At 41.1% G+C, this 27,865-nt stretch overlaps 1 protein-coding gene across 1 annotated transcript in view; it reads left to right on the top strand.

Moving 5' to 3' along the window:
- The first annotated feature begins 287 nt into the window (after positions 1-287).
- The window catches only part of LOC118400743 (protein arginine N-methyltransferase 8-B), a 41,798-nt gene continuing 14,220 nt past the window's right edge, over positions 288-27,865 (top strand). Inside the window, exons 1-7 of the mRNA XM_035797747.2 lie at positions 288-1,228; positions 3,020-3,253; positions 5,649-5,804; positions 15,080-15,143; positions 21,158-21,300; positions 21,633-21,720; positions 23,213-23,328. Of these exons, the coding sequence (XP_035653640.2) occupies positions 1,160-1,228; positions 3,020-3,253; positions 5,649-5,804; positions 15,080-15,143; positions 21,158-21,300; positions 21,633-21,720; positions 23,213-23,328 (870 nt within the window). The 5' untranslated portion in view covers positions 288-1,159. The remainder of the gene's footprint in view (positions 1,229-3,019; positions 3,254-5,648; positions 5,805-15,079; positions 15,144-21,157; positions 21,301-21,632; positions 21,721-23,212; positions 23,329-27,865) is intronic.

Below are 27,865 nucleotides of genomic sequence, written 5' to 3'. Positions count from 1 at the left end.
AGTCAAATTGCACACCAAAATAAAACAGGAAAGCTCAGTCTTGAACAGCACCACAATATATACTTGCAAAGGAATGGAATAGCTGAATAAACATGAAAGAAGTAGCTAAATAAAATATTGAAGAGGGCAAGCTAAAATTGTCATCCCTTACTTGTCTGCACAATCATTTTGCCAACAAACAGGGGGGGGGGTAGGGATGCTGTCTCTTTTAATCTCAGTTGTGGGGAGGGAGAGGGAGCAGGAGAACCTCACTGACTAGACACCTATCCTCTCTCCGAGGGGTTTGAACTCATCTCAAAGGACAGGATCGGCTGAGAAGGTGAAAAACCAAACCCGCGAGCAGCAAGCACTGATTTCACATGCGCACTGAGGTGGTGGTGCCTTCTGTTTCAAGTAGCAAGGCTTTGAGCATCCTGTCATATCTTCAAATTCAAGCTGAGAGTAAAGTTGAACTTTCCATATGAGGCTGCCTAGCAATTCGACAAAGTGGAAATTAGATCAAGCAAAGCGTGAGCCCTTCTATATTTTGGAGCTTCCTGCGCTGAAATGGACTCTTCGACAGTAGTTATTGCGTTATTCATAGGCTTAAATAGGCAATGCTTGCAGTATAATCTCGTGGAAAATAAAATGGCATGAACATCTGTAAGGAGTTATCAAGAGTGAGACAACCCAAAGCTTTAAGGAAATAACATGTTGCCTGCTTTTCTCCAAGACATCACAGCAATAGGGACATGGGTCTCTATTTTTAGACACCAATGTTCCGACCATAAATGAACAACTTGCTCCTAAATGTGATCTGATAGTGTGCGTTGCACCTGATCTAGAGTAGCCGACATCGCTGGAGAACATGGAACGCCGTTTACCTTATTCATTTTCCTCAAGGGTTGCAAAGTGATGAGAGGTTTCCGGAAAATCTCCTAGAAAGCGACATGGGAGACATATAACTTTTGCACAATGGAATCCAGAACACTTTTATCTGCTAATAGAGGTCGCTACTCCTGTGAGACTTTATTTCGTTTTTTTGTCTTTGAAATATAATTTCACAGCAATTGTGTCTGTAAATTACAAGTTGAGGAAAAGTGTGGACAAAAATAACTCCGACTAAATCCTATCAAAAATAATAATTTCATCCTATCGAGACCAAATCTCCAGGGCTTTTATGGGAATTAAACACTCCTCCCGCTGTATGCTGCTCAGGGGGGAAATGGCGGAGTCTGAGAGCACTGAGGTAGGTGTGCAATCTTCCATTAATTCATAGGCAAAGCTACACAACAACGTGAGTGATGAATAGTCTACTGCGCTGTTATTGTCAGGTTAATTTCTCATTTCAAGCATGGAAAGCACATCGCGCACAAGTGCATGCTGGTACCTCTGCAATATATGTGTTGGTACTCTTTGGGTCCACTTTATGTGTTGGTACTCTTTGGGTCCACTTTTGTGCAACATAGACTATGCCTTGTAAAATGTCTATACCAAATGGCACGCTCCACTCATACAATATTTTTTATCCTAAGCATACAGTGACTTCAAACTGTTCATTGACCATTAGTTGAGTTGCGCAAACGTAATTGATTCGTGTGACACTGTGTTTAATAGGAGCTACCCTAATGATAGCCTACTCGTGTCTGCCACTCATTATTTTGGCTTGTTGGTAATCCAGAGAAAGGTTGCACTCGGTCAGTCACAGGTCAATATTCAGAGAAACGTGATTTAAGGCGCGAGCCCGCGTTTATAGCTCGTGCGCTGTCCTTGGTCCTGTAGCAACCTCAAACTGGAACGGCTATTTTGGCTTGCTCCCTGAGTGGACCATCCTGCGAAACGCATAGCCGCGGTGTGTAGGGGTGCTGAGGATGAACCAAGATTTTGCTGATGAATCACAATAAAAAACGAATTTATATACATATGAAACATTCCACCAAATTACTGCACTAGGCCTTTATTACTCCCTGCATGAGCAGAGAGAGGAGAACAATTCTCATCAGCAGAGCAGGGAGTTTACTTTAGATGTAGTTAACATGAGAATTGTAGCATTCTATGCTTGAGAGTAAAAGTTTGAGGAACAGAAGATGAAGAAAAAGATGACTCTGGTACCCATATAGTTTTGATACACTTTTTTTTCTTGTCTCTGTCTGTTTTTGCCCATCCTGTTTGTCCATCAGTGAAAGTAATGTTTGTTGCCATGTATCTTCCTGCTTACCCAGTACGTGACTAGAACAGGTTATTCTGTGTGAATGGAGCCAGTGTTTGGAGCTGCCTGTTGCTCCACCCCCTGTTGACAGACCATCCACATTACTCAGCAAAACAAGGACAAAGACAAAGCTGCACAGTCAGAGTGGCTGCTGAGCACAAGACTGAGGAGAAGGACTGACAAGGCCAGATCAATATCACTGATAGCCATGAGAGTGAAATCTAAATCTTAAGATATATGTGCACCAGGGAACAGAAGATGACATGGGTTGAGTTGAATGCTCGATTGAATTTTTCCCCTTTTTCCTCTCGATAATATGTCTGGAAGGGAAGGAAATCCTGGATCCTTTTTCTTCCGCTGAGCTATGGGCTGATCAGACAGGCTTCTGTCTGTACACTCCCAGCAGGCATTACAGGTGACAATCAGAGTTTTACAGGCACACCTTCTGTGTAGAATTCTGCATCTTCTGCTTTCCTCAGACAGACTGACAGACATACATCCTGTCAATACTGCTAGTGTTGTCTCTAGACATATACGCTTGGTCCACTCACCTCTGGTGCTCCATGGGAAAGCCGATGACTGTTGAAAGAACAAATGAGATAGGAAAATAGCAAAGAATATAAACTGCTGAAAGATCTGTTCTTCCCGCAGATTGGGAGCAGAATGCAGAGTGTTGTGCTAACACAAAATCAATTCATTGGCTTTTACAGTTTTATCATCATACAGTATGTCCTTCACCCACTGTTTTTCTGTAGAAGACCTGACTTTTAGAAATCTGCTCCGGCCCCATGATGTCTTTATTGTGTGTTACCATTCTCTAAAAATCCTTAGCAACAGCAGCAGCCACAGCCAATCCGCATCATCCAATCTCAGCGCGTGCAGCCCACCTCGCTGCCCAAGCCTGTGCACTCTGTCCACCATGTCCCGCGGCCGCCCCATACGCCCCACGCTGCCTCCCTGCCTAGCTGCCCTGGCCGGGGGAAGATGACCAAGTTCCTCAACCCTGAGGAGATGACCTCCAGGGACTACTACTTTGACTCCTACGCCCACTTTGGAATCCATGAGGTAGGGCTGCCCAGGGGCTGTATGCATCAAGCTTCTCAAACTTAAAGTAGTAATGCTGACCTAGGATCAGCATAAGATTACACGGGGGTCTTGATTTTAGATGAGCCCTCATACTATTTATTATTATTATTATTATTATTATTATTATTATTATTATTAGTATCATTATTATTATCATTATTATTATTGTTATTATTATTAGTATCATTATTATCATTATTATTATTGTAGGTATTAGTATTCAAAGTATTATTATTATTATTATTATTATTATTAGTAGTAGTAGTATCATTATTATTATTATTAGGAGTAGTAGTATTATTCGTATCATTATTATGATTATTTTTTATTATTATTATTATTAGTAGTATCATTATTATCATTATTATTATTGTAGGTATTAGTATTATTAGTATAATTAATATTATTAGTAGTAGTAGTATTATTCGTATCATTATTATGATTATTTTTTATTATTATTATTATTAGTAGTATCATTATTATCATTATTATTATTGTAGGTATTAGTATTATTAGTATAATTATTCTTCTTCTTATTAGTATTATCAGTCTTATTATTATTAGTAGTATTATTACTATTATTAGTATATTATTATTAGTATCATCATTATTATTATTAGCGTCATTAGTTGTTATTATTATTAGTATTATTAGTATCATTATTATTATTAGTAGTAGTATCATTATTATTATGATCATTATTATTATTATTATCATTATTATTATGATCATTATTATTATCATTATTGTCATTAGTATTATTATTATAATTCGTTGTATTATTACTATCATTATTATTATTATTATTAGTGGTAGTAGTAATAGTATTATTAGTATCATTATTATTATTATTATTATTATTAGTAGTAGTAGTAGTAGTAGTAGTAGTAGTAGTAGTAGTAGTAGTAGTAGTAGTAGTATCATTATAATAATTATTATTATTAGTAGTAGTATTATTATTAGTATAATTATTATTATTATTAGTAGTAGTATCATTATAATAATTATTATTATTAGTAGTAGTATTATTATTAGTAGTATCATTATTATTATTATTAGTGGTAGTAGTATTATTAGTATCATTATTATTATTATTAGTAGTAGTATTATTAGTATCATTATAATAATTCTTATTATTAGTAGTAGTATTATTATTATTAGTAGTAGTAGTAATAGTATTATTAGTATCATTATTTTATTAATATTATTATTATTAGTAGTAATATCATTAGAATTATTATTAGTATCATTGTTATTATTAGTATCATTGTTATTATTAGTATCATTGTTATTATTAGTATAATTATTATTCTTATTATTCTTATTATTAGTATTAGTATAATAATCATTATTATTATTAGTAGTAGTAGTATCATTATTATTAGTATTATTAGTACCATTATTATTATTATTATTATTATCAGTATCATTATTATTAGTACCATTATTATTAGCATCATTATTATTATTATTATTCTACTTTAAGATGCTTTGTAAATATATTCTCAGTTCTTACCAACTGTGTTCTTACATGGCTCTATGTAAAGTTAGTTCCACTAAAGGCCAGCCCACATTAGACCACTTCACAGAACTGCAGCTCCTCCCCAGAGATGTACTGTGTTCCAGCTAGTTCCACTAAAGACCAGCCAACCAGCCTAACACTTCACAGAACTGCAGCTCCTCCCCAGAGATGTACTGTGTTCCAGCTAGTTCCACTAAAGACCAGCCAACCAGCCTAACACTTCAGAGAACTGCAGCTCCTCCCCAGAGATGTATTGTGTTCCAGCTAGTTCCACTAAAGACCAGCCAACCAGCCTAACACTTCACAGAACTGCAGCTCCTCCCCAGAGATATACTGTGTTCCAGCTAGTTCCACTAAAGACCAGCCAACCAGCCTAACACTTCAGAGAACTGCAACTCCTCCCCAGAGATGTCCAACTGTTCCAGGGTACATGAGAGGAGGGTGTCAGAAGGGTAGAGAGAATATTTCAAGTAAGACCTGTGAGATGGGGTTTGTTCTGTGACATTTTTTTGAATTCACTAGGTCAGATTGGTTTTTATACTTTCTGCTCTGTGAATGTTCCTGACAGACAGAGAATGGTTGATTTGACTTAAGAGAGATATGCAGTAACCCCCCACTGTTTTTCAATGTGGACCAGTGTGTCTGAAAAGGAACGGTGGGATTACAGTGACTGGCTGATTCATGTTTAATATACTGTATTTCATCCACTCACACGACACTAAGTCTACGTTCATATTGTCAGGGAAGTTAATATGGCTTTGATTGAAAAACACCTTGTTTTTCACCTGGATACACTGTTAGAAGTGGTTTTGACATCTCCCTCCCTGACACCAATCATTTGTCACTGAACAGGAGATGCTGAAGGACGAAGTGAGGACGCTGACCTACAGGAACGCCATGTACCACAACAAGCACGCCTTCAAGGACAAGATCGTCCTTGACGTTGGCAGCGGGACCGGCATCCTGTCCATGTTTGCAGCCAAGGCGGGAGCCAAGCATGTGTACGGGGTACGAGAAGCTGTCTCACTCCTTGGTCCCTGTCTGGCCTCGGACTAGAATGTTATCAGGTAGAACCATCATAACCGACAGCGTCAGGAAATGCTGTGAAGCCTAGCCTGACAAGCCGCTTGCTCTCCCCAGACCGCGTGCGTGCGTCGTGTGAGTGTGTGTGCGTGCGAGTGTGTGTCTGTGTACTTGTATCTTTACATGTGTATACTATGCATATGTACATATATTTGTTGATGAATGTATGAGTTTGTCACAGTGCAGACTTGGTTTACCTCAGGTGGTTATTCGCTGTCTGCATGTCAGGCAGGTTGTCTGGATAAGCTCTCTCTATTTTAGAGCTCTCAGATGCTGAGTTGTGCATTGTGGAGCAGAAGTAATTTCCACTCTAGGCAAATCTGAAAATGCATGCTGGATTTGGGCCAGGAGCTTGTTGACACCCCTGTGGTTCTTATTTAGTACATTGGTCTTGGACAGGATTTTTTGTCAGTTTGTGTAACTGTGTGTGTGCGTGTGTGCGTGTGCGCATGCGTGTGCGTGCATGTATATATTTATTGTTCTGGCAATAATCTAAAAAAAATGTAATTGGGAGGAAGGGTGTTTGACATGCCTTTCACATTTGTATCACAGGTGATATTTTTTGAAAATAATGACAATTGGCATTTTTAGACCTACAGTGCCTTCGGAAAGTATTCAGACCCCTTGACTTTTTCCACATTTTGTTATGTTACAGCCTTATTCTAAAATGTATTAAACCTCATCAATCTACACACAATACCCCATAATAACAAAGCAAAAACAGTTTTTTTTTTTTTTTTGCTAATTTATTACAAATAAAAACTGATATTACATTTACATAAGTATTCAGACCCTTTACTCAGTACTTTGTTGAAAGACCTTTGGCAGCAATTACAGCCTTGAGTCTTCTTGGGTATGACACTACAAGCTTAGCACACCTTTATTTGGGGAGTTTCTCCCATTCTTCTCTGCAAATCCTCTCAAGCTCTGCCAGGTTGGATGGCGGGCGTTACTGTACAGTTGTTTTCAGGTCTCTCCGAAGATGTTAGATCGGGTTCAAGTACGGGCTCTGGCTGAGCCACTCATGGACATTCAGAGACTTGTCCTAAAGCCAATCCTGTGTTGTCTTTGCTGTGTGCTTAGCACTGTTGTCCTGTTGGAAGGTAAAACTTTGCCCCAGTCTGAGGTCCTGAGCGCTCTTGAGCAGGTTTTTATTGAGGGTCTCTCTGTACTTTGCTTCGTTCATCTTTCCCTCCATCCTGACTAGTCTCCCAGTCCCTACCTCTGAAAAACATCCCCACATCATGATGCTTCCACCACCATGCTTCACCGTAGGGATGGTGCCGGGTTTCCTCCAGACGTGAAGCTTGGCATTCAGACCAAAGAGTTCAATCTTGGTTTCATCAGACCAGAGAATCTTGTTTCTCAGAGTTTCTTGAGCGTTTAGGTGCCTTCTGGCAAACTCCAAGTTGGCTGTCATGTGCATTTTACTGAGGAATGGTTTCTGTCTGGCCACTCTACGACCATAAAGGCCTGATTGGTGGAGTGCTGCAGAGATTGTTGTCCTTCTGGAAGTTTCTCCCATCTCCACAGAGGAACTCTAGAGCTCTGTCAGTGATCAGCGGGTTCTTGGTCACCTCCCTGACCAAGGACCTTCTCCCCCGATTGCTCAGTTTGCCCAGGCGGTCAGCTCTAGGAAGAGTCTTGGTTTTTCCAAACTTCTTCCATATAAGAATGATGGAAGCCACTGTGTTCTTGGGGAGCTTCAATGCTGCAGACATTTATTGGTACCCTTCCCCAGTAACCTTCCCCAGTCTCGGAGCTCTACGGAACATTCCTTCGACCTCATGGTTTGGTTTTTGCTCTGACATGTACCGTCAACTGTGGGACCTTATATAGACAGGTGTGTGACTTTCCAAATCATGTCCAAACAATGGAATTTACCACAGGTGGACTCCAATCAAGACGTAGAAACATCTCAAGGATGATCAATGGAAACAGGATGCACCTGAGCTCAATTTCGAGTCTCATAGCAAAGGATACTGAATACTTATGTAAATAAGGTATTTCTGCTTTTTATTTTTAACACATTTGCAAACATTTCTAAAAACCTGTTTGCGTTTTGTCATTATGTGGTGTTGTGTGTATATTGCTGAGGATTTTTTCAGAATAAGGCTGTAACGTAACAAAATGTGGAAAAAGTCAAGGGATCTGAATACTTTCTGAAGGCACTGTGCCTCTTGTAAGATCTTGTGATCTGTGAACGGTACATTATGCAGACAAAATCTTATTGCCGTTATGTCCCTTAGTGTGCTCTAATATATGGAGTATGTCTAGTTTATAACCATTTTCACAAATGTATACAACATTACAAATATGAATATGAATCTCAGAAGTGCCCTTTTCATTATAAGAGCTATTGTTTGGAGCTGCACAAGTACATCACATTTCCAGAGTGGGCTCTCTGTTAATTCTGAAGGTCTGATACATTTTCTGAGCACCAACAACACAGTGAATGGTAAATGGATTCAATGGATTTGATCTCATGGATGGTCATTCCTTGCAGGGTTTTTCTTGATCAAAATGGGGCTTACAGTACCTACAGAAAGTACAGTGCCTTAAGGAAGTATTCACACTCCTTGACTTTTTCCACATTTTGTTGTGTAACAGCCAGAATTGACATTTTATTTAATTGAGATTTTGTGTCGCTGGCCTGCACACAATTCCCCGTAATGTCAAAGTGGAATGATGTTTTTAGACATTTTTGCAAAAAAAAAATAGGTCAATACCCATTCAATCCCTTTGTTATGGCAAGTCTAACTAAATTCAGGAGTAAACATGTGCATAACAAGTGACATAATAGGTTTTATTGACTCACTCTGTTAACATAATTTTTGAATGACTACCTCATCTCTGTACCCCACACATACAATTATCTGTAAGGTCCTTCAGTCGAGCAGAGCATTTCAAACACAGGTTCCACCACAAAGACCAGAGTGGTTTTCCAATCCCTCGCAAAGAAGGGCACCTATTGGTAGATGGGTAAAACATGTAAAAAAGCAGGCATTGAATATCCGTTTGAGCATGGTGAAGTTATTAATTAGACTTTGGATGGTGTATCAATACACCCAGTCACTACAAAGATACAGGCGTCCTTCCTAACTCAGCTGTTGGAGAGGATTTCACCATGAGGCCAATGGTGACTTTAAAGCAGTTAAAGAGTTTAATGGCTGTGATAGGAGATAACTGAGGATGGATCAACAACATTGTAGTTACTCCACAATACTAACATAAATGACATAATGAAAAGAAGGACGCCTGTACAGAATAAAACTATTCCAAAACATGCATCTTGTTTGCAATAAGGCACTAAAGTTTAAAAAAAAGAAATTCACTTTATGTTCTGAATACAAAGCAAATCCAACACAACACATCACTGAGTACCACTCTTCATATTTTCAAGCATAGTGGTGGCTGCATCATGTTATGGGTATGCTTGTCATCGGCAAGGACTAGGGAGTTTTTGAGATAAAAAATACATGAAATAGAGCTAAGCACAGGCAAAACGCTAGAAGAAAACATGGTTCAGTCTGCTTCCCAACAGATACTGGGAGATAAATTCACCTTTCCACAGTAAAATAACTTTAAACACAAAGCCAAATATGCACTGGAGTTGCTTAGCAAGATGACATTGAATATTCCTGAGTGGCCTTGTTACAGTTTTGACTTTAATCGGTTTGAAAATCTATGGCAAGACTTGAAAATGGCTGTCTAGCAATGATCAATAACCAACTTGACAGAGTTTGAAGAATATTTTTAAGAATAGTGTGCAAATATTGTACAATCCAGGTGTGCAAAGCTCTTAGAGACTTACCCAGAAAGACTGCCAAAAGTTATTATAACATGTATTGACTCAGGGGTGTGAATACTTAAATAAATGAGATGTTTCTGTATTTCATTTTCTATAAAATTACAAATAATAAAAAAAACACGTTTTCACTTTGTCATTATGGGGGATTGTGTGTAGATGGGTGAGAATTTTTAAAATATTTAATCCATTTTGAATTCAGGCTGTAACACAACAAATGTGGAATAAGTCAACGGGTATGAATACTTTCTGAAGGCACTGTATCATCAAATATACAGGATACCAACATTCAATTTCAGGTAAATAATTAATAAATAGCATTTAGCAAGAAAATCATTATAATTCATATCTGAAATCTATGAATAAAACATCTGAGAACAGTGATATTTTACACACACATGAAGGTACCAGAAGCAATCATTTCTGATGACAAAGCACAAATGTGAAAATTTGGTCGATATAGTTATCATCCCTTCTCACCTTCACCTTGAATCCACTTCAATCAGTGTAGATGGGGAGAAGACAAGTTAAATACAATTTTAAACCCCTGAGACAATTGAGACATGCATTGTGTATTTGTGCCATTCTGAGGGTGAATGGGCAAGACAAGAGATTTGAGTACCTCTGAACGGGGTATGGTAGTAGGTGCCAGGCGCACCGGTTTGGTGGGTCAAGAACTCCAACTCTGCTGTCAAGAACTGCAATGCCTTGTATGTCAGGAATGGTCCACTTCCCAAAGGACATCCAGCCAACTTGACACCACTGTGGGAAGCATTGGAGTCAATGGAACGCATTGGAACGTTTTTGACACCAGAGTACATGCACCTGATGAATTGAGGCTGTTCTGAGGGTGTGTGTGTGTGTGTGTGTGTGTGTGTGTGTGTGTGTGTGTGTGTGTGTGTGTGTGTGTGTGTGTGTGTGTGTGTGTGTGTGTGTGTGTGTGTGTGTGTGTGTGTGTGTGTGTGTGTGTGTGTGTGTGTGTGGATCATCTGGTCAAATTACTGTTCTTCCAATACCGATACTGTGCAACACTTAGTTGAACAGTCTGTATGCAGATATGTGCCTGCCTTTAAGCCAACCTTGTGGAATTGATTCCTTAGAGGTAGCTATGTGACAATTGGAGTCTCCAGGGAGGAGGAGCTGTGTGACTGCCTGTGGGTGAGAGACAGTTTGATGCCTTCTGGCATCATTGGGAGCTGGGAGGCAATGTGAGGGACATTCAGATCTCTGTGGGTGAGAGCGCCCACTCAGGCATGGCACTGAAGGTAGGTTCTGGATCTGTCACTGTCTTCGAGCAAAGGGAGAAATCAGTGCCAATTGGTGTGAGCTGACACACACGCGCACACACACACACTCACAGGCTACACATTATCGATGACATTCTCTCCTCTACATGCCATTTTACAGCAGGCCAGGCCTGGGGGAACAGATGTGTGTGGCCAGTGGTGGCAGGCTGGCAGCTGACTGATTACCATGGGCACTGCTACTAATGGGCTGTAGAGGTCCAGCTGTGCCCAGGTTGACAGCTCCAGAACAGCAATGCAAAGAGAAGGCAGGCCACAGCTGGGTCCTTCTGCCCCGGCATTACCAAGGGCTCCAGCATTAGCCAGCTTCACCCTGTCCTCTCTGTTTTCCAGAGAATAAATGGGTGGTGTAGAGCATGAATCACCTCGTACAGCTCAGAGATACTTGCAGGGTTGGGGAGTAACTGATTACATGTCTTCGATTACACGTAAACTGGTTACAAAAAAACTGTAATAAATTACATTACCAGCAAAAATATTGTAATCAGATTAGAGATACTTTGAAAAACAAGATGATTACTTCTTGGATCACTTTTAAATTCAGAAAGGATGTTTGCAAAAAGTACATTATGACAACTTTCTGTTTTCTCAATGACATTCAATTCATAATTGAAAAAAGGCGCAAGTTTAAGTTTGTTCCACCTGAGCGAGTCTGACCACATGTCAGAGATAACTATGATGACACACCAAATGCGTTTGATGGATCCTTTTTGTCTTCTTGTAATGGCTCTTAAGGGGATAGTAATCAAAAAAGTAACTGAAAGTAATTAGATTACATTACTGAGTTTCAGTAATCCAAACTGTAAGAGATTACATTTAGAAAGTAACCTACCTTACCCTGGATACAAGCCCATAGTGGGAGTTATTTAGCGTACATGGGAGTAGAAGTCTATACCTGCAGAATCCTGACACTTTCAAGGTTTAATATTGATCGCTATATAATTATTATTATTATTTGTCAACCTTATTTAGCCAAGTAAGCTAGAACAAGTTCTCATTTACAACTGCGACCTGGCCTAGATAAAGCAAAGCAGTGTGTCACAAACAACAACACAGTTACACATGGAATAAACAAACATACAGTCAATAATACAATAGAAAAAGACTATATACAGTGTGTGTAAATGAGGTAGGATAAGGGAGGTAAGGCAATAAATAGGCCACAGTGGCGAAATAATTACAATATGGAAATTAAACACTGGAGTGATAGAAGTGCAGAAGATGAATGTGCAAGTAGAGATAATGGGGTGCAAAGGAGCAAAATAAATATAATAAGTAATAGTATGGAGATGAGGTAGATAGATGGGCTATTTACAGATGGGCTATGTACAGGTGCAGTGATCTGTGAGCTGCTCTGACAGCTGGCGCTTAAAGTTATCGAGGGAGATATGAGTCTCCAGCTTCAGTGATTTTTGCAGTTCGTTCCAGTCATTGGCAGCAGAGAACTGGAAGGAAAGGTGGCCAAAGGAGGAATTGGCTTTGGGGGTGACCAGTGAAATATACATGTTGGAGTGTGTGCTACGGGTGGGTGATGCTATGGTGACCAGTGAGCTGTGTCATTTTGTAAATGACATTGCTGAAGTCAAGGATTGGTAGGATAGTCAGTTTTACGAGGGTATGTTTGGCAGCATGAGTAAAGGATGCTTTGTTGCGAAATAGGAGGCCGATTCTAGTTAGAATTTTGGATTGGAGATGCTTAATGTGAGTCTGGAAGGAGAGTTTACAGTCTAACCAGACACCTAGGTATTTGTAGTTGTCCACATATTCTAAGTCAGAACCGTCCAGAGTAGTAATGCTGGACGGGCGGGCAGGTGTGGGCAGCGATCGGTTGAAGAGCATGCATTTATTTTTACTTGCATTTAAGAGCAGTTGGAAGACAAGGAAGTAGAGTTGTATGGCATTGAAGCTCATCTGGAGGTTAGTTAACACAGTGTCCAAAGAGGGGCCAGAAGTATACAGAATGGTGTCATCTTCGTAGAGGTGGATCAGAGAATCACCAGCAGCAAGAGTGACATCCATTGATACAGAGAAAAGAGTCGGCCCGAGAATTGGGTTGGCACCCCCATAGAGACTGCCAGAGGTCCGGACAACAGGCCCTCTGATTTGACACACTGAACTCTATCTGAGACGTAGTTGGTGAACCAGGCGAGGAAATCATTTGATAAACCAAGGCTATTGAGTCTGCCAATAAGAATGTGGTGATTTTCAGTCGAAATCCTTGGCCAGGTCGATGAATACAGCTGCACAGTATTGTCTCTTATCGATGGCTGTTATGATATATTTCAGGACCTTGAGCGTGGCTGAGGTGCACCCAAGACCAGCTCGGAAACCAGATTGTATAGCGGAGAATGTACGGTGGGATTCGATATGGTCGGAGATCTGTTTGTTAACTTAGCTTTCGAAGACCTTAGAAAGGCAGGGTAGGATAGATATAGGTCTGTAGCAGTTTGGGTCTAGAGTGTCTCCCCCTTTGAAGAGGGGGATGACGGCGGCAGCTTTCCAATCCTTGGGGGATCTCAGACGATATGAAAGAGAGGTTGACCAGACTAGTAATAGGGGTTGCAACAATTTTGGCGGATCATTTTAGAAAGATAGGGTCCAGATTGTCTAGCCCAGCTGATTTGTAGGGGTCCAGATTGTGCAGCTCTTTCAGAACATCAGGATCTGGATTTGGGTGAAAGAGAAATGGGTGAGGCTTTGGCAGCCGTCGAAAAATGCTTATTGAAATGTTCAATTATCGTGGATTTATCAGTGGTGACAGTGTTAGTCTAGTCTCAGTGCAGTGGGCAGCTGGGAGGAGGTGCTCTTATTCTCCATGGACTTTACAGTGTCCCAGAACTTTTTGGAGTTAGTGCTACAGGATGCACATTTCTGTTTGAAAAAGATAGCCTTTGCTTTCCTAACTGCCTGTGTATATTTGTTCCTAACTTCCCTGAAAAGTTGCATATCGCGGGGGCTATTTGATGCTAATGCAGTATGCCACAGGATGTTTTTGTGCTGGTCAAGGGCAGTCAGGTCTGGATTGAACCAGACCAGATCTGTTCCTGGTTCTACATTTTTTGAACGGGGCATGCTTATTTAAGATGGTGAGGAAAACACTTTTAAAGAATAACCAGGCATCCTCTAGTGATCGAATGAGGGCAATATCCATCCCGGATACCCGGGCCAGGTCGATTAGAAAGGCCTGCTTGCTGAAGTGTTTTAGGGAGTGTTTGACAGTGATGAGGGCTGGTCGTTTGACCGCGGACCCAGTGCGCACGGCATGACTGTGTCCCTGCTTTATTCATGTGAAGGCTTTCAATTGAATTCTCTAAAGTTGATAGAGGAGAGCCTTTATTATATAAAAACTTATTTATTGTCAGTTCAATAAATCAAGCACATTGGAAGTGCAGTGGGCGCTCCTGGTGGGCTTCCAGTCTATGTGCCTCGGGCCCCTGAAGTGTGGCCATTGTGAAATCCAGACAGGTCGGCAGAGTACCACTGGCATGGGGTGAGCTGCTTTTTTATGCAGGCAGATATCAAGCTGTGCTAATGTGCTCTGTGTGTTCATGTCAGTGTGCCTTGTGAGTGTGTCTGTGTTAAAGAGAGAGAGAGAGAGAGAGAGAGAGAGAGAGAGAGAGAGAGAGAGAGAGAGAGAGAGAGAGAGAGAGAGAGAGAGAGAGAGAGAGAGAGAGAGAGAGAGAGAGAGAGAGAGAGAGAGAGAGAGAGAGAGAGAGAGAGAGAGAGAGAGAGAGAGAGAGATTGTTGTGAGTAGCCTGTACTTGGCCCATTATCTGAAGTACGCAGCTTTGACAGCTGGGCACAGGAAAGGACAAACTGTTATATTCTTTGTTTCTTTAACTTTACTTAAGAGCACTTCAAGTTCTGGTCTCCCAGTGCTAACTACCATCTCAGACCCCACCTGGTTGGACATAGTTAGAGAGTGGCATATCCCACCATTATGATCCAAACATTCTCCACGTGTGATGCACAGTGATAACTTAAGCCTTTTTCATTCCCGTAATGAGTTGAAGCATCTCTTTATTTTGGTGATCACTGGTATTAGTGGCAAAATGTTTGAAATGATTTATGTTTTGCTTTTTCCCCAGATTGAATGTTCCAGTATATCGGAGTACTCTGAGAAAATCATCAAGTCTAACCACCTGGACAGTGGTAAGAGCTGAAGGTCTTTCTTATTCACTGTGCCTATTCACTATTCTCCTCAGAGATGCAGTACAACAGGGATGTGTGGCAGAGTGTCTGTTAGGGGAGAATACACCAAGAACATGGGAAGTTGTGTGTGATAGGTTAATTTAAAACATAATCACTCACTTATCTGTAGTACGCTCATATTTTATAGGGGAATAACAACACAGTCATGGAAAATGGTCACTCGGCTATCAAATCAAATCAAATGTATTTATAAAGCCCTTTTTACGTCAGCTGATGTCACAAAGTGCTGTACAGAAACCCTGCCTAAAACCCCAAACAGCAAGCAATGTAGGTGTAGAAGCACGGTGGCTAGGAAAAACTCCCTAGAAAGGCCAGAACCTAGGAAGAAACCTAGAGAGGAACCAGGCTATGAGGGGTGGCCAGTCCTCTTCTGGCTGTGCCGGGTGGAGACTATAACAGAACATGGCCAAGATGTTCAAATGTTCATAGATGACCAGCAGGGTCAAATAATAATAATCACTGTGGTTATAGAGGGTGCAACAGGTCAGCGCCTCAGGAGTAAATGTCAGTTGGCTTTTCATAGCCGATCATTCAGAGTATCTCTACCACTCCTGGTGTCTCTAGAGAGTTGAAAACAGCAAGTCTGGGACAGGTAGCACGTCCGGTGAACAGGTCAAGGTTCCATAGCCACAGGCAGAACAGTTGAAAATGGAGCAGCAGCACAACCAGGTGGACTGGGGACAACAAGGAGTCATCAGGCCAGGTAGTCCTGAGGCATGGTCGTAGGGCTCAGGTCCTCCGAGAGACAGAAAGAGAGAAAGAAAGAAAGAAAGTAAGAAAGAAAGAAAGAGAGAAAAATAATTAGAGAGAACATATTTAAATTCACACAGGACACCGGATAAGACAGGGGAAATACTCCAGATAACAGACTGACCCTAGCGCAATACTGGAGGCTGAGACAGGAGGGGTCGGGAGACACTATGGCCCCATCCGACAATACCCCCGGACAGGGCCAAACAGGCAGGATATAACCCCACCCACTTTGCCAAAGCACAGCCCCCACACCACTAGAGGGATATCTTCAACCACCAACTTACCATCCTGAGACAAGGCCGAGTATAGCCTACAAATATCTCCCCCACAGCTCAAACCCAAGGGGGGGAGCCAACAGCTAACAGCTTAGCCAAGTTGAGATTTAAGCCCTAACAAAATAATAGCAGCATAAACAAAGTGGCACCAGCAACATAGATCTAAATAAATAAATATGGATGGGGTAATTGAGTGGACCAGCTCATTTGTAACCTCCAGTGTGTTTTGGAAGGCTTTTGGCAAGCCAAGGACAGAGTGCAAACTGGGACCAAGCCTGGGGGGGAATAGAATAGAGTGACACATCGGTAACACTTTACCTAAAGGGGGTATACATAAGACATTCATAACATCTTTATGAAACCAGTCATAGCACCTTCGAGTGTGGCAGTATCATTCATTATAATGTGGTGCTTACTGTATGTGTAGACAGGGCGCATAATGACTGGAAAGGGGACTTCAAATGTGAAAAAAAAAAAATCTAATTTCAAGAAGAGGTAAATGTTTGCGGCTAAAACAATATTCCCAGTGCAATAAGGTGCAGTATATTTGAACTTCATTTTGTTTGTCTAAGAGGAGTTTTGCTTCAGAGCCCAGTCTTCAAGTCATCATTGTAGCCAAAAGTCTGATTTGATCTGAATGACAGAAATAGCTTGTTGTGTAAAGAGAATAGAGATGTTTAATCTCTGTGCTGTAGCCAGGGTCACCTAGTTTCCCGTTATACACTAAACTCCTTGCCATTATTGCATTACACAATTTTGGTCTCTACCAGACATCAAATACACTGAGAAAGTCTAAGTGTACCCAAAAGCACTTCAGCCCAACTTGAACAAAAAGGGGACTTGATAATCCCGAAAAAGCTTTCCTAACCACAGGATACTTCAACAGGTGACTATGCCAGCAGCATACCACCCTGTATTCCACTGATGGCTTGCCTCTGAAACAAAGCAGGGTAGGTCCTGGTCAGTCCCTGGATGGGAGACCAGATGCTGCTGTAAATGGTGTTGAAATTCCAATCCCAATACCCCAAGGCATTGATGGGAACATTGCCCTGTGTTGGGTGCCCTCTTTCGGATGGGATGTTAAACGGGTGTCCTGACTCTCTGTGGTCACAAAAAAATCCCCTGATGCTTATCGTAAAAGTAAGGGTGTCATCCCCGGTGTCCTGGCTAAATTCCTAACCTGGTCACATTATCATCCCCCTCATTCTTAATTGGCATATATCACTCCTCACATGATAGATAATGTGTAGTGAGCCTTCTGGTGCAAATTGGTTGCCATTCATCACCCAAGTGGGTGCTACACATTGGAGGTGGATGAGGTGTGCTTCCCCATTAATTTGCAAAGTTTTTGGGTGTCTCAAAATCGCTATACATGTCCAATCCATTAATTATCCCAGAGAAAAGAAAATGAGCTCTGCATAGATCTGTGTGTATTCAAACAGACAGGTGTGCATTTCAGTAAGAGGCTTTCATGAGAGAACGATAGAGTTTTTGCTTTGATCAGAGCTAACAAGGTTGTGTTTATGTCATTTGCAAGGACAAGCACACTTACTGTACGGATTCTTTCAGGTAAACGTGAAAAAAGACAGATGGTTCTTTTGCTGTTTGTCAACTGTTGCGATACATTTTGGACAGTGCGCTAGAGTTGTTTGTCTCGGTGTTAGAATGATTTGGGGTGTAGGGTTAGGGGTAGAGGGTAAGGGTCAGCTGGTATGATTAGAAGGTTTCGGGTAAAGGGTTAGAGCAGAGTTTCCTACACAGCTGATTCAAATGATCAAAGCTTAATGATTAGTTGATTATTTGAATCAGCTGTGTAGTGCTAGGACAAAAACAAAAAAAACGGCACCACCTGGGGTCCCGAGGACCGAGTTTAGAAAACCCTGGATTAGAGTTATGGTTGGTTCAATTCAGCCAATTCAGGAAGTAAACTGAAATTGCAATATCAATTGTAAATTTCCTCATTGCCAACAATGAGAAAAAAATCAGAATTGGAATTTCAGTGTACTTCCTACATTGAAATGGAGTTGGGTTAGGTTTAGGGTTAAGGTTTAGGGTTAAGGGTTAACGGGTTAAGGTTTAGGGTTAGAGGGTTAGGGTTTAGAAGAGACCGGTATAGCTCCCCCTGCAGGAGCAATTCACATGGGTGTTCCTGCTGGCCCACTGACCTTCATGTCTTAAAATAGTGATGGACTGCCATTTCTCTTTGCTTATTTGAGCTGTTCTTGCCATAATATGGACTTGGTCTTTTACCAAATAGGGCTATCTTCTGCATACCAACCCTACCTCTTCATAACACAACTGATTGGCTGAAACGCATTAAGAAGGAAAAAATTCCACAAATTAACTTTTCACAAGGCACACCTGTTAATTGAAATGCATTCCAGGTGACTACCTCATGACGCTGGTTGAGAGAATGCCAAGAGTGTACAAAGCTGTCATCAAGGCAAAGGGTGGCTACTTTGAAGAATCTCAAATATAACACTTTTTTGGTGACTACATGATTCCATATGTGTTATTTTGTTGTTTTGATGTCTTCACTATTATTCTACAATGCAGAAAATCATGAATGTGATGTGTGATAAATGGCACAGAAGGGTCATGACACCAAAAAAGTGTCAGTCAGTCAATCGGTCATTCATATAGATGATTTGTTGTGCAGTTTCCCTTACCTTGAACTCAAGCTGCAGCTGTGCTTTTCTGGCCTTGGCCTTCTCTTCCTCCTTCCTGGCTTCCTCCTGAGGCTTCTCCCTTCCCTTACTGGCAGCTTCATTAAATAGTACCCACAAAACACAAGTCTCAACGTCAACAGTGAAGGGGCGACTCCGGGATGCTGGACTTCTAGGCAGAGTTAATCTTTTCTTTTTATTGGCCAGTCTGAGATATGGCTTTTTCTTTGCAACTCTGCCCAGAAGGCCAGCATCCTGGAGTCGCCTCTTCACTGTTAATGTTGAAGCTGCCAGTTGAGGGCTTGTGACGCATCTGTTTCTCAAACTAGACACTAATGTACTTGTCCTCTTGCTCAGTTGTGCGCCGGGGCCTCCCACTCTACTTCTATTCTGGTTAAAGCCAGTTTGCACTGTTCTGTGAAGGGAGTAGTACACAGCGTTGTACGAGATATTCAGTTTCTTGGCAATTTTTCACATGGAATAGCCTTCATTTCTCAGAACAAGAATAGACTGACGAGTTTCAGAAGAAAGGTCTTTGTTTCTGGCCATTTTGAGCGTGTAATCAATCCCAAAAATGCTGATGCTCCAGATATTCAACTAGTCTAAAGAAGGCCAGTTTTATTGCTTATTTAATCAGAACAACAGTTTTCAGCTGTGCTAACATAATTGCAAAAGGGTTTTCTAATGATCAATTCGCCTTTTAAAATTATAAACTTGGATTAGCTAACACAACGTGCCATTGGAACACAGGAGTGATGGTTGCTGATAATGGGCCTCTGTATATTATTATATACAGAGGCCCATAAATATACAGAGGCCCATAAAAAAATCTGCCGTTTCCAGCTATAATAGTCATTTACAACATGTCTACACTGTATTTCTGACCAATTTGATGTTATTTTAATGGACCAAAAAATTGCTTTTCTTTCAAAAACAAAGACATTTCAAAGTGACCCCAAACTTTTGAATGGTAGTGTACTTAATGAGTATATACTGCATACTATATAATATTAGTTCATTTTTGTATACTGTAAACGAACGGTATCCTTTCAGTTGAGAGTACTAGCGCATGTCTACTGGAAGTTGATGCTGTTGCTATGCAATTTATGCTAGCTTGTTAGCGTAAGAAATTACTAGCTAGACATCTTACGACTTCATTAGCAATGTCCATTGAGAATGCACCACGACTATACCACTTAGCTAAGCTAAGAATGACGTGAATAATCAAATCAATAAATGTTTTCCTCCATCTGTATTTGATATTTCATTATTTGTGTCCATTCCTATGTTTAACCCTAAATGGCTCAGGATGCACTGTATGTGGCTCGAGACAGACATACCACACACAACTATGTAATAGTTAATATATTCGCAAGTTTGATGCATTAGTATCCACCTAACATTTAGGGAGCTAGCTAATATACATACATACATACAAGCATCTGCTGTAATGATATACTATGCAGTTTAAGGCTAATAGTGTAGCTAACAAATAATCAGCCAACATAACATGTAACATAATATATTTGAAAAGTAATTACTTTTTTATTTAATTGCTCAACATTTTCTTAACATTTGTAATAATTAGTTAAAGCAATTCATATTTACATGTTGTATTTACATTTGTACCATCTCTCATTGGACTTTCTTCAAATCTGCAAATGTTGCGAAGCCATGTCCATTTTCTTGAAGAATTGCATTATGGGCCCTAAAAGCACAGCAATAGTGTCCACTGCTTGTATATTTCGAAATTTGGTCGAATTTAGTATGACATCTGGGAACTTTTGGCATGCTAACTATATCCATACTATGATCAATAGTACTCAATACATTTTTATAAGAACAGTCTAACTTTACACGCATAAAAACTGTGGATGGAAACGTGCTTAATGATTAGAATCTTTCTGTATGAATGTATCTTCCCAGCTAGCAAATCATTTTCTGAGAACCGTGTTTCTTTCAGCTTGGGTAGAACATGTGGTTCTTTGCTTAGTTTGCGTATAACCTTCCCACAACTTTCTGGATTCAAATAAAATAGAAATTGGTAATGTTCTAGGAATATTCTCCAACTGGTTTGACATTGAGAATGGTCTCAAATTGTTCAGAACACTTTAAGAAAGTAAGTTGAGACCCCGACTGAGTTAGAAGCAGAGCTTAAGTGATTGTGTTCTGTGCTGTGGTGTTGACCTCCTATGTACTCTTCACATAGACCTAATATGATTGGCTCCATGGTAATGGTGTGTTATGGTATGTCTTGCAGTTATTACTATCTTCAGGGGCAAGGTGGAGGAGGTGGAGCTGCCAGTGGAGAAGGTTGACATCATCATCTCAGAGTGGATGGGCTACTGTCTCTTCTACGAGTCCATGCTCAATACCGTCATCTTTGCAAGGGACAAGTGGCTGGTAGGCATATGTGTGTGTGCGTGTGTGTGTGTGTGTGTGTGTGTGTGTGTGTGTGTGTGTGTGTGTGTGTGTGTGTGTGTGTGTGTGTGTGTGTGTGTGTGTGTGTGTGTGTGTGTGTGTGTGTGTGTGTGTACATATGTGTGCGTGCACATGCATTAACCAGACATGCGAGCAGAACGAACAACGCTCAAACCTCGTAGACTTAACCAGGAATGAAAACCATAACCTGGCTCGGCGTTTGGTTCTTCTCACATGCAGCACAGCTGATAAATGACATGTCTTGTGTGCAGGATTGATTGCAGGGTGTTTTTCCCTCCCCATATTTCACACAGAAACCCGGCGGTCTGATGTTTCCCGACCGTGCTGCACTGTATGTGGTGGCCATCGAGGACAGGCAGTACAAGGACTTCAAAATCCACTGTGAGTGTGTTTGTGTTGGTGTATGTTTAGTTGGCCCTGGGCCCTCACATAAGTCCTGCTGCCCGTAACTCGCTCTCTATTCCCAGGGTGGATCTAACCTGGCTTATGTTTCTGCTTCGCTAATAGACCGTGAATGTAGAACAACCATAGCAGCACATGCAAAAAAAAGACACACACACAAACACACATACACACACACACACATTAGTGTTGGTGCATTTGAACTTTTCAAAGGCATAAGTGGTGATTGATCTGATATTATAGGTCAACAAACCTCTCCATCTCTGTGCTAGCCCACACTAAAGCTCTCCTGGAGGATTTTGGTGGAATTGTTCATCTTCATTTCAGCACAGAGACCAGAGACAGGAGCCATGGCAGCAGAACAGAGGACAAGAAGCAGAAGCAATACACACACCCATTCCACATACACACTGCCACAACTAGGGAATTACACACCATGAGACAGAGCTCCTTAGGCTTACAGAAACCCAGGCCACATGACTGAGCACTGAAGAGAAGTCCAGCTAGTGCTGTTTCGCTCTCTGCATGTGCAGAGGGATGTTTTAGGGAAAGGAAAGCTTTGAGAAGAGATAGAAGACGATCGGGGCACATTGCCCATGTTGGTCCCAGTCTGGTTCCAACAAACAGATGCTTATACTGTAGATGCCTTTTGGGAAGGGATGTCATGCTGGATCACTTAGTGCTCTAAAATAATGTTCTGTCTTCATGAGAGAACGGCTGTATTCATTAGGGCATATAATAGCAAAACATTTGGCAACAGAAAATGGAAATTAGCATTTCTTATTGGAGAAAATCAGATAGTGCCTCCCTGTTTCAGTCCATTTTCTTATGTTTAATGCTTAAGGAATATGACCTAGGACTAGACTACTTCAGTTTTAGGGCATGAGAATGCACATCAACAGCTGAGGTGCGACCTGCTCATTATTCCTTCCTCCTCCTATCGTTAAACTTAAGTGGTTCCACTTTAATGGGACACAATAGAGATGCTTACACACACACACTATCCTATCTTAAAGATGCACTTCGGGATCTAAAATTATACAAACATTTGACAGTCCATCTTTAAGTACTGTGGCCATGCATAATCTATGATCAGTTAGCCTGAGGATAAAATATATTAGGGAAGAGAAGGAGAATCTCTCTGTTTACTGCCATGCACTGTACTGCAGTGATGGTTAGCCGGCAAAGTGCAACAGAGTCTAAGGAAGCTGTCTACCCGACCCTATAGAAGGGCAATAAAATACTGTAAATCCGACCTAGAGAGCGACGAATACAACGTCTGTTTCTGAAATGGCCCTCAATTCCCTGTTTAGTCCACTACTTTTGACCAGAGTCCTTGGGCCCTGGTCAACTACATAGGGATTAGGGTGCCATATCGGATAGACACAATAGATTCCTCCCTCTCTAGGGAGGACTTATGTAATATCCCTTCTTCCACAAAGGTGTTCCATAATGAGCTGTGTTTCCACAGGGTGGGAGAACGTGTATGGCTTTGACATGACCTGCATCCGTAACGTGGCCATGAAGGAGCCCCTGGTGGACATAGTGGACCCCAAACACGTGGTCACCAACTCTTGCCTGATCAAGGTCAGATATGTCTTCACTTCACGTGTGTGTGTGTGTGTGTGTGTGTGTGTGTGTGTGTGTGTGTGTGTGTGTGTGTGTGTGTGTGTGTGTGTGTGTGTGTGTGTGTGTGTGTGTGTGTGTGTGTGTGTGTGTGTGTGTGTGTGTGTGTGTGGTGGAAAGAAAAAGTATGTGAACCCTTTGGAATTACCTGGATTTCTGCATAAACGAGTCCTAAAATTTAATCTGATCTTCATCTTAGTCACATCGATAGACAAACAAAGTGTGCTTAAACTAATAACACACAAACTATTGTATTTTTCTTGTCTATGTTGAATACATCATTTAAACATTCATAGTGTAGGTTGGAAAAAGTCTCTTCTGCTGTTGCTCTCCTCTGCTGTCACCCGGCATCCGGCGAACTGTCGTGCAGTCCTGAACAGAACTACAGAGCTCACTCTGCTTCCACCCGGCATCGGCGAACTGTCGTGCAGTCCTGAACAGAACTACAGAGCTCACTCTGCTTCCACCCGGCATCCGGCGAACTGTCGTGCAGTCCTGAACAGAACTACAGAGCTCACTCTGCTTCCACCCGGCATCCGGCGAACTGTCGTGCAGTCCTGAACAGAACTACAGAGCTCACTCTGCTTCCACCCGGCATCCGGCGAACTGTCGTGCAATCCTGAACAGAACTACAGAACTCACTCTGCTTCCACCCGGCATCGGCGAACTGTCGTGCAGTCCTGAACAGAACTACAGAGCTCACTCTGCTTCCACTCGCTCTGGAAGATGTTACCTTGAAGATAGGCTATCCAGTGTAGTCAATGGTTCTCAGTTGTGATGAGAGTAGTAGAATACGTTGGTTTGAAGAGTAGTAGAATGGTCCCACTTAAATGATCTTTTCTAGATACTTTACTTAGGACAGCTAATCAGCCATACCAGTGATTGTTCAGGAGTTGACGTTATTGTCTCTACCTCGTGTTGAGATTTCAGAGTTCAAACCATTTTGGACGTGATTTGCAGCTAAAACCTCTCTCTGGTCTGATATGTTCATTCTTAACCCACCGTTTTATGCAGTTAATTCAAAAGTGGCGGTTTGTGAGGCTCAAACGCTCTCTGACCTCACTCAAGGGGTGGTGACTACTCACTTGTACAAAGTTATAGAAACAATTTCCTCTTATAGTTTCTAAGATCACATCCCTCTCTTAAAAAAAACACTTTCATAATTTTTCATATTTCATACACAACGTAAAGGATGGAGACTTCGTACATATAGTGTATTTACTTTTCAAGTTACAGTATCTCCTTAATAACATTTTGAATGACATCACAAAATAACAACTGAAATGACATTATTATTTTTTTGGTCGCCTCTGAACATTGCCCAGTATTCGCTTTAAAATGTGTTAGTTTCGGCGGGGAAACGCCTGTGGAAAAAAGGCACATTCCTGTGGGAATTTGGAGAGGGAGATAGCTTAAAAGTTCTAATCCTTGATTTACAACAGGGTGTGAACTGTCAACCCCCCACCCTCCACACGAAGGAGAGGGGTCATCCACTGCAAAGCTGATCCGACCCATCTGGATCCTCACAGGACAGTCATGACACTGTCTATAGACACTATAATATGCATATATATATGCAGTAACAGTCAAACGTTTGGACACATCTACAGTTGAAGTCGGAAGTTTACATACAGATTAGCCAAATACATTTAAACTCAGTTTTCACAATTCCTGACATTTAATCCTCGTAAAAATTCCCTGTCATAGGTCAGTTAGGAACACCACTTTCTTTTAAGAATGTGAAATGTCAGAATAATAGTAGAGAGAATTATTTATTTCAGCTTTTATTTCTTTCATCACATTCCCAGTGGGTCAGAAGTTTACATACACAATTAGTAGTTGGTAGCATTTCCTTTAAATTGTTTAACTTGGGTCAAACATTTCGATAGCCTCCCACAAGCTTCCCACAATAAGTTGGGTGAATTTTGGCCCATTCCTCCTGACAGAGCTGGTGCAACTGAGTTAGGTTTGTAGACCTCCTTGCTTGCACACACTTTTTCAGTTCTGCCTACAAAGTTTCTATAGGATTGAGATCAGGGCTTTGTGGTGGCCACTCCAATACCTTGACTTTGTTGTCCTTAAGCCATTTTGCCACATCTTTGGAAGTATGATCGGGGTCATTGTCCATTTGAAAGACCCATTTGCGACCAAGCTTTAACTTCCTGACTGATGTCTTGAGATGTTGCTTCAATATATCCACATAATTTTATTTCCTCATGATGCTATCTATATTGTGAAGTGTACCAGTCCCTCCTGCAGCAAAGTACCCCCACAACATGATGCTGCCACCCCCGTGCTTCACGGTTGGGATGGTGTTCTTCAGCTTGCAAGCTTCCCCCTTTTTTCTCCAAACATAACAATGGTCATGATGGCCAAAAAGTTCTATTTTTTGTTTCATCAGACCAGAGGACATTTCTCCAAAAAGTATGACCTTTGTCCCCATGTGCAGTTGCAAACCGTAGTCTAGCTTTTTTTATGGCGGTTTTGGAGCAGTGGCTTCTTCCTTGCTGGTTTCAGGTTATGTCGATATAGGACTCATTTTACTGTGTATATAGATACTTTTGTACCTGTTTCCTCCAGCATCTTCACAAGGTCCTTTGCTGTTGTTCTGGGATTCATTTGCACTTTTCACACCCAAGTACGTTCATCTCTAGGAGACAGAACGCGTCTCCTTCCTGAGAGGTATGATGGCTGCGTGGTCACATGGTGTTTATACTTGCGTGCTATTGTTTGTACAGATGAACGTGGTACCTTCAGGCGTTTAGAAATTGCTCCCAAGAATGAACCAGACTTGTGAAGGTCTACAATGTTTTTTCTGAGGTCTTGGCTGATTTCTTTTGATTTTCCCATGATGTCAAGCAAAGAGGCACTGAGTTTGAAGGTAAGCCTTGAAATACATTCACAGGTACACCTCCAATTGACTCAAATGATGTCAATTAGCCGATCAGAAGCTTCTATAGCCATGACATAATTTTCTGGAATTTTCCAAGCTGTGTAAAGGTAGAGTCAACTTAGTGTATGTAAACTTCTGACCCACTGAAATTAAAGACACAGTGAATTATAAGTGAAATAATCTGTGTATTAACAATCGTTGGAAAAATTACTTGTGTCATGCACAAAGTAGATGTCCTAATTGACTTGCCAAAACTATAGTATGTTAACAAGAAATTTGGTTGAAAAACGAGTTTTAATGACTCCAACCTAAGTGTATGTAAACTTCCGAAGTCAACTGTACTCATTTAAAGGTTTTTCTTTATTTTTAATATATTCTACATTGTATAATAATAGTGAAGACATCAAAACTATGAAATAACACATAAAAAAAATCATGTAGTAAGCAAAAAAGTGTTTTACTAATCAAAATATATTTGAGATTTGAGATTCTTCAAAGAAGCTACCATTTGCCTTGATGACAGCTTTGCACATTCTTGGCATTCTCTCAACCAGCTTCATGAGGAATGCTTTTCCAACAGTCTTGAAGGAGTTCCCACATATGCTGAGCACTTGTTGGCTGCTTTTCCTTCGCTCTGCGGTCCAACTCATCTCAAACTATCTCAAGTGATTGTGGAGGCCAGGTCATCTGATGCAGCACTCCATCTCTCTCTTTTCTGGACAAATAGCCCTTACACAGCCTCGAGTTGTGTGTTGGGTCATTGTCCTGTTGAAAAACAAATGATAGTCCTACTAAGCGCAAATCAGATGGGATGGCGTACCGCTGCAGTAGCCATGCTGGTAAAGTGTGGCTTGAATTCTAAATAAATCACAAACAGTGTCACCAGCAAAGCACCCACACACCATCACGTCTCTTCCTCCATGCTTCCTTTTGGGAACCACACATGCTCTGCAGATGAACGGATGGAAGACACGGCGGTTGGAACTAAAAATCTCCAATTTGGTCTCATTAGACCAAAGAACAGATTTCCAACAGTCTAATGTCCATTGCTTGTATGTTTTGGCCCAAGCAAGTCTCTTCTTCTTATTGGTGTCCTTTAGTAGTGGTTTATTTGCAGCAATTCAACCATGAAGGCCTGATTCACGTAGTCTCCTCTGAACAGTTGATGTTGTGCTGTGTCTATTACTTGAACTCTGTGAAGCATTTATTTGGGCTGCAATCTGAGGTGCAGTTAACTCTAATGAACTTATCCTCTGCAGCAGAAGTAACTCTGGGTCTTCCTTTCCTGTGGGGTCCTCATGAGAGCCAGTTTCACCATAGCTCTTGATGATTTTTGCGACTGCATTTGAAAAAACGTTCAAGTTTTTTAAATGTTCTGGATTGACTGACCTTCACGTCTTAAAGTAACATTTCTCTTTACTTATTTGAGCTGTTTTTTGTGACTGCACTTGAAGAAAGATTGACTGACCTTTATGTCTTAAAGTAATGATGCACTGTCGCTTATTTGAGCTGTTCTTGTCATAATATGGACTTAGTCATTTACCAAATAGGGCTATCTTCTGCATACCAACCCTACATTGTCACAACACACCAGATTGGCTGAAA

Source organism: Oncorhynchus keta, chromosome 22 (genome assembly GCF_023373465.1).
Source record: "Oncorhynchus keta strain PuntledgeMale-10-30-2019 chromosome 22, Oket_V2, whole genome shotgun sequence".
Taxonomy (NCBI): Eukaryota; Metazoa; Chordata; class Actinopteri; order Salmoniformes; family Salmonidae; genus Oncorhynchus; species Oncorhynchus keta.
The sequence above is the reverse complement of the archived record's forward strand: the minus strand, read 5'-3'. Positions and strand labels throughout refer to the sequence as shown.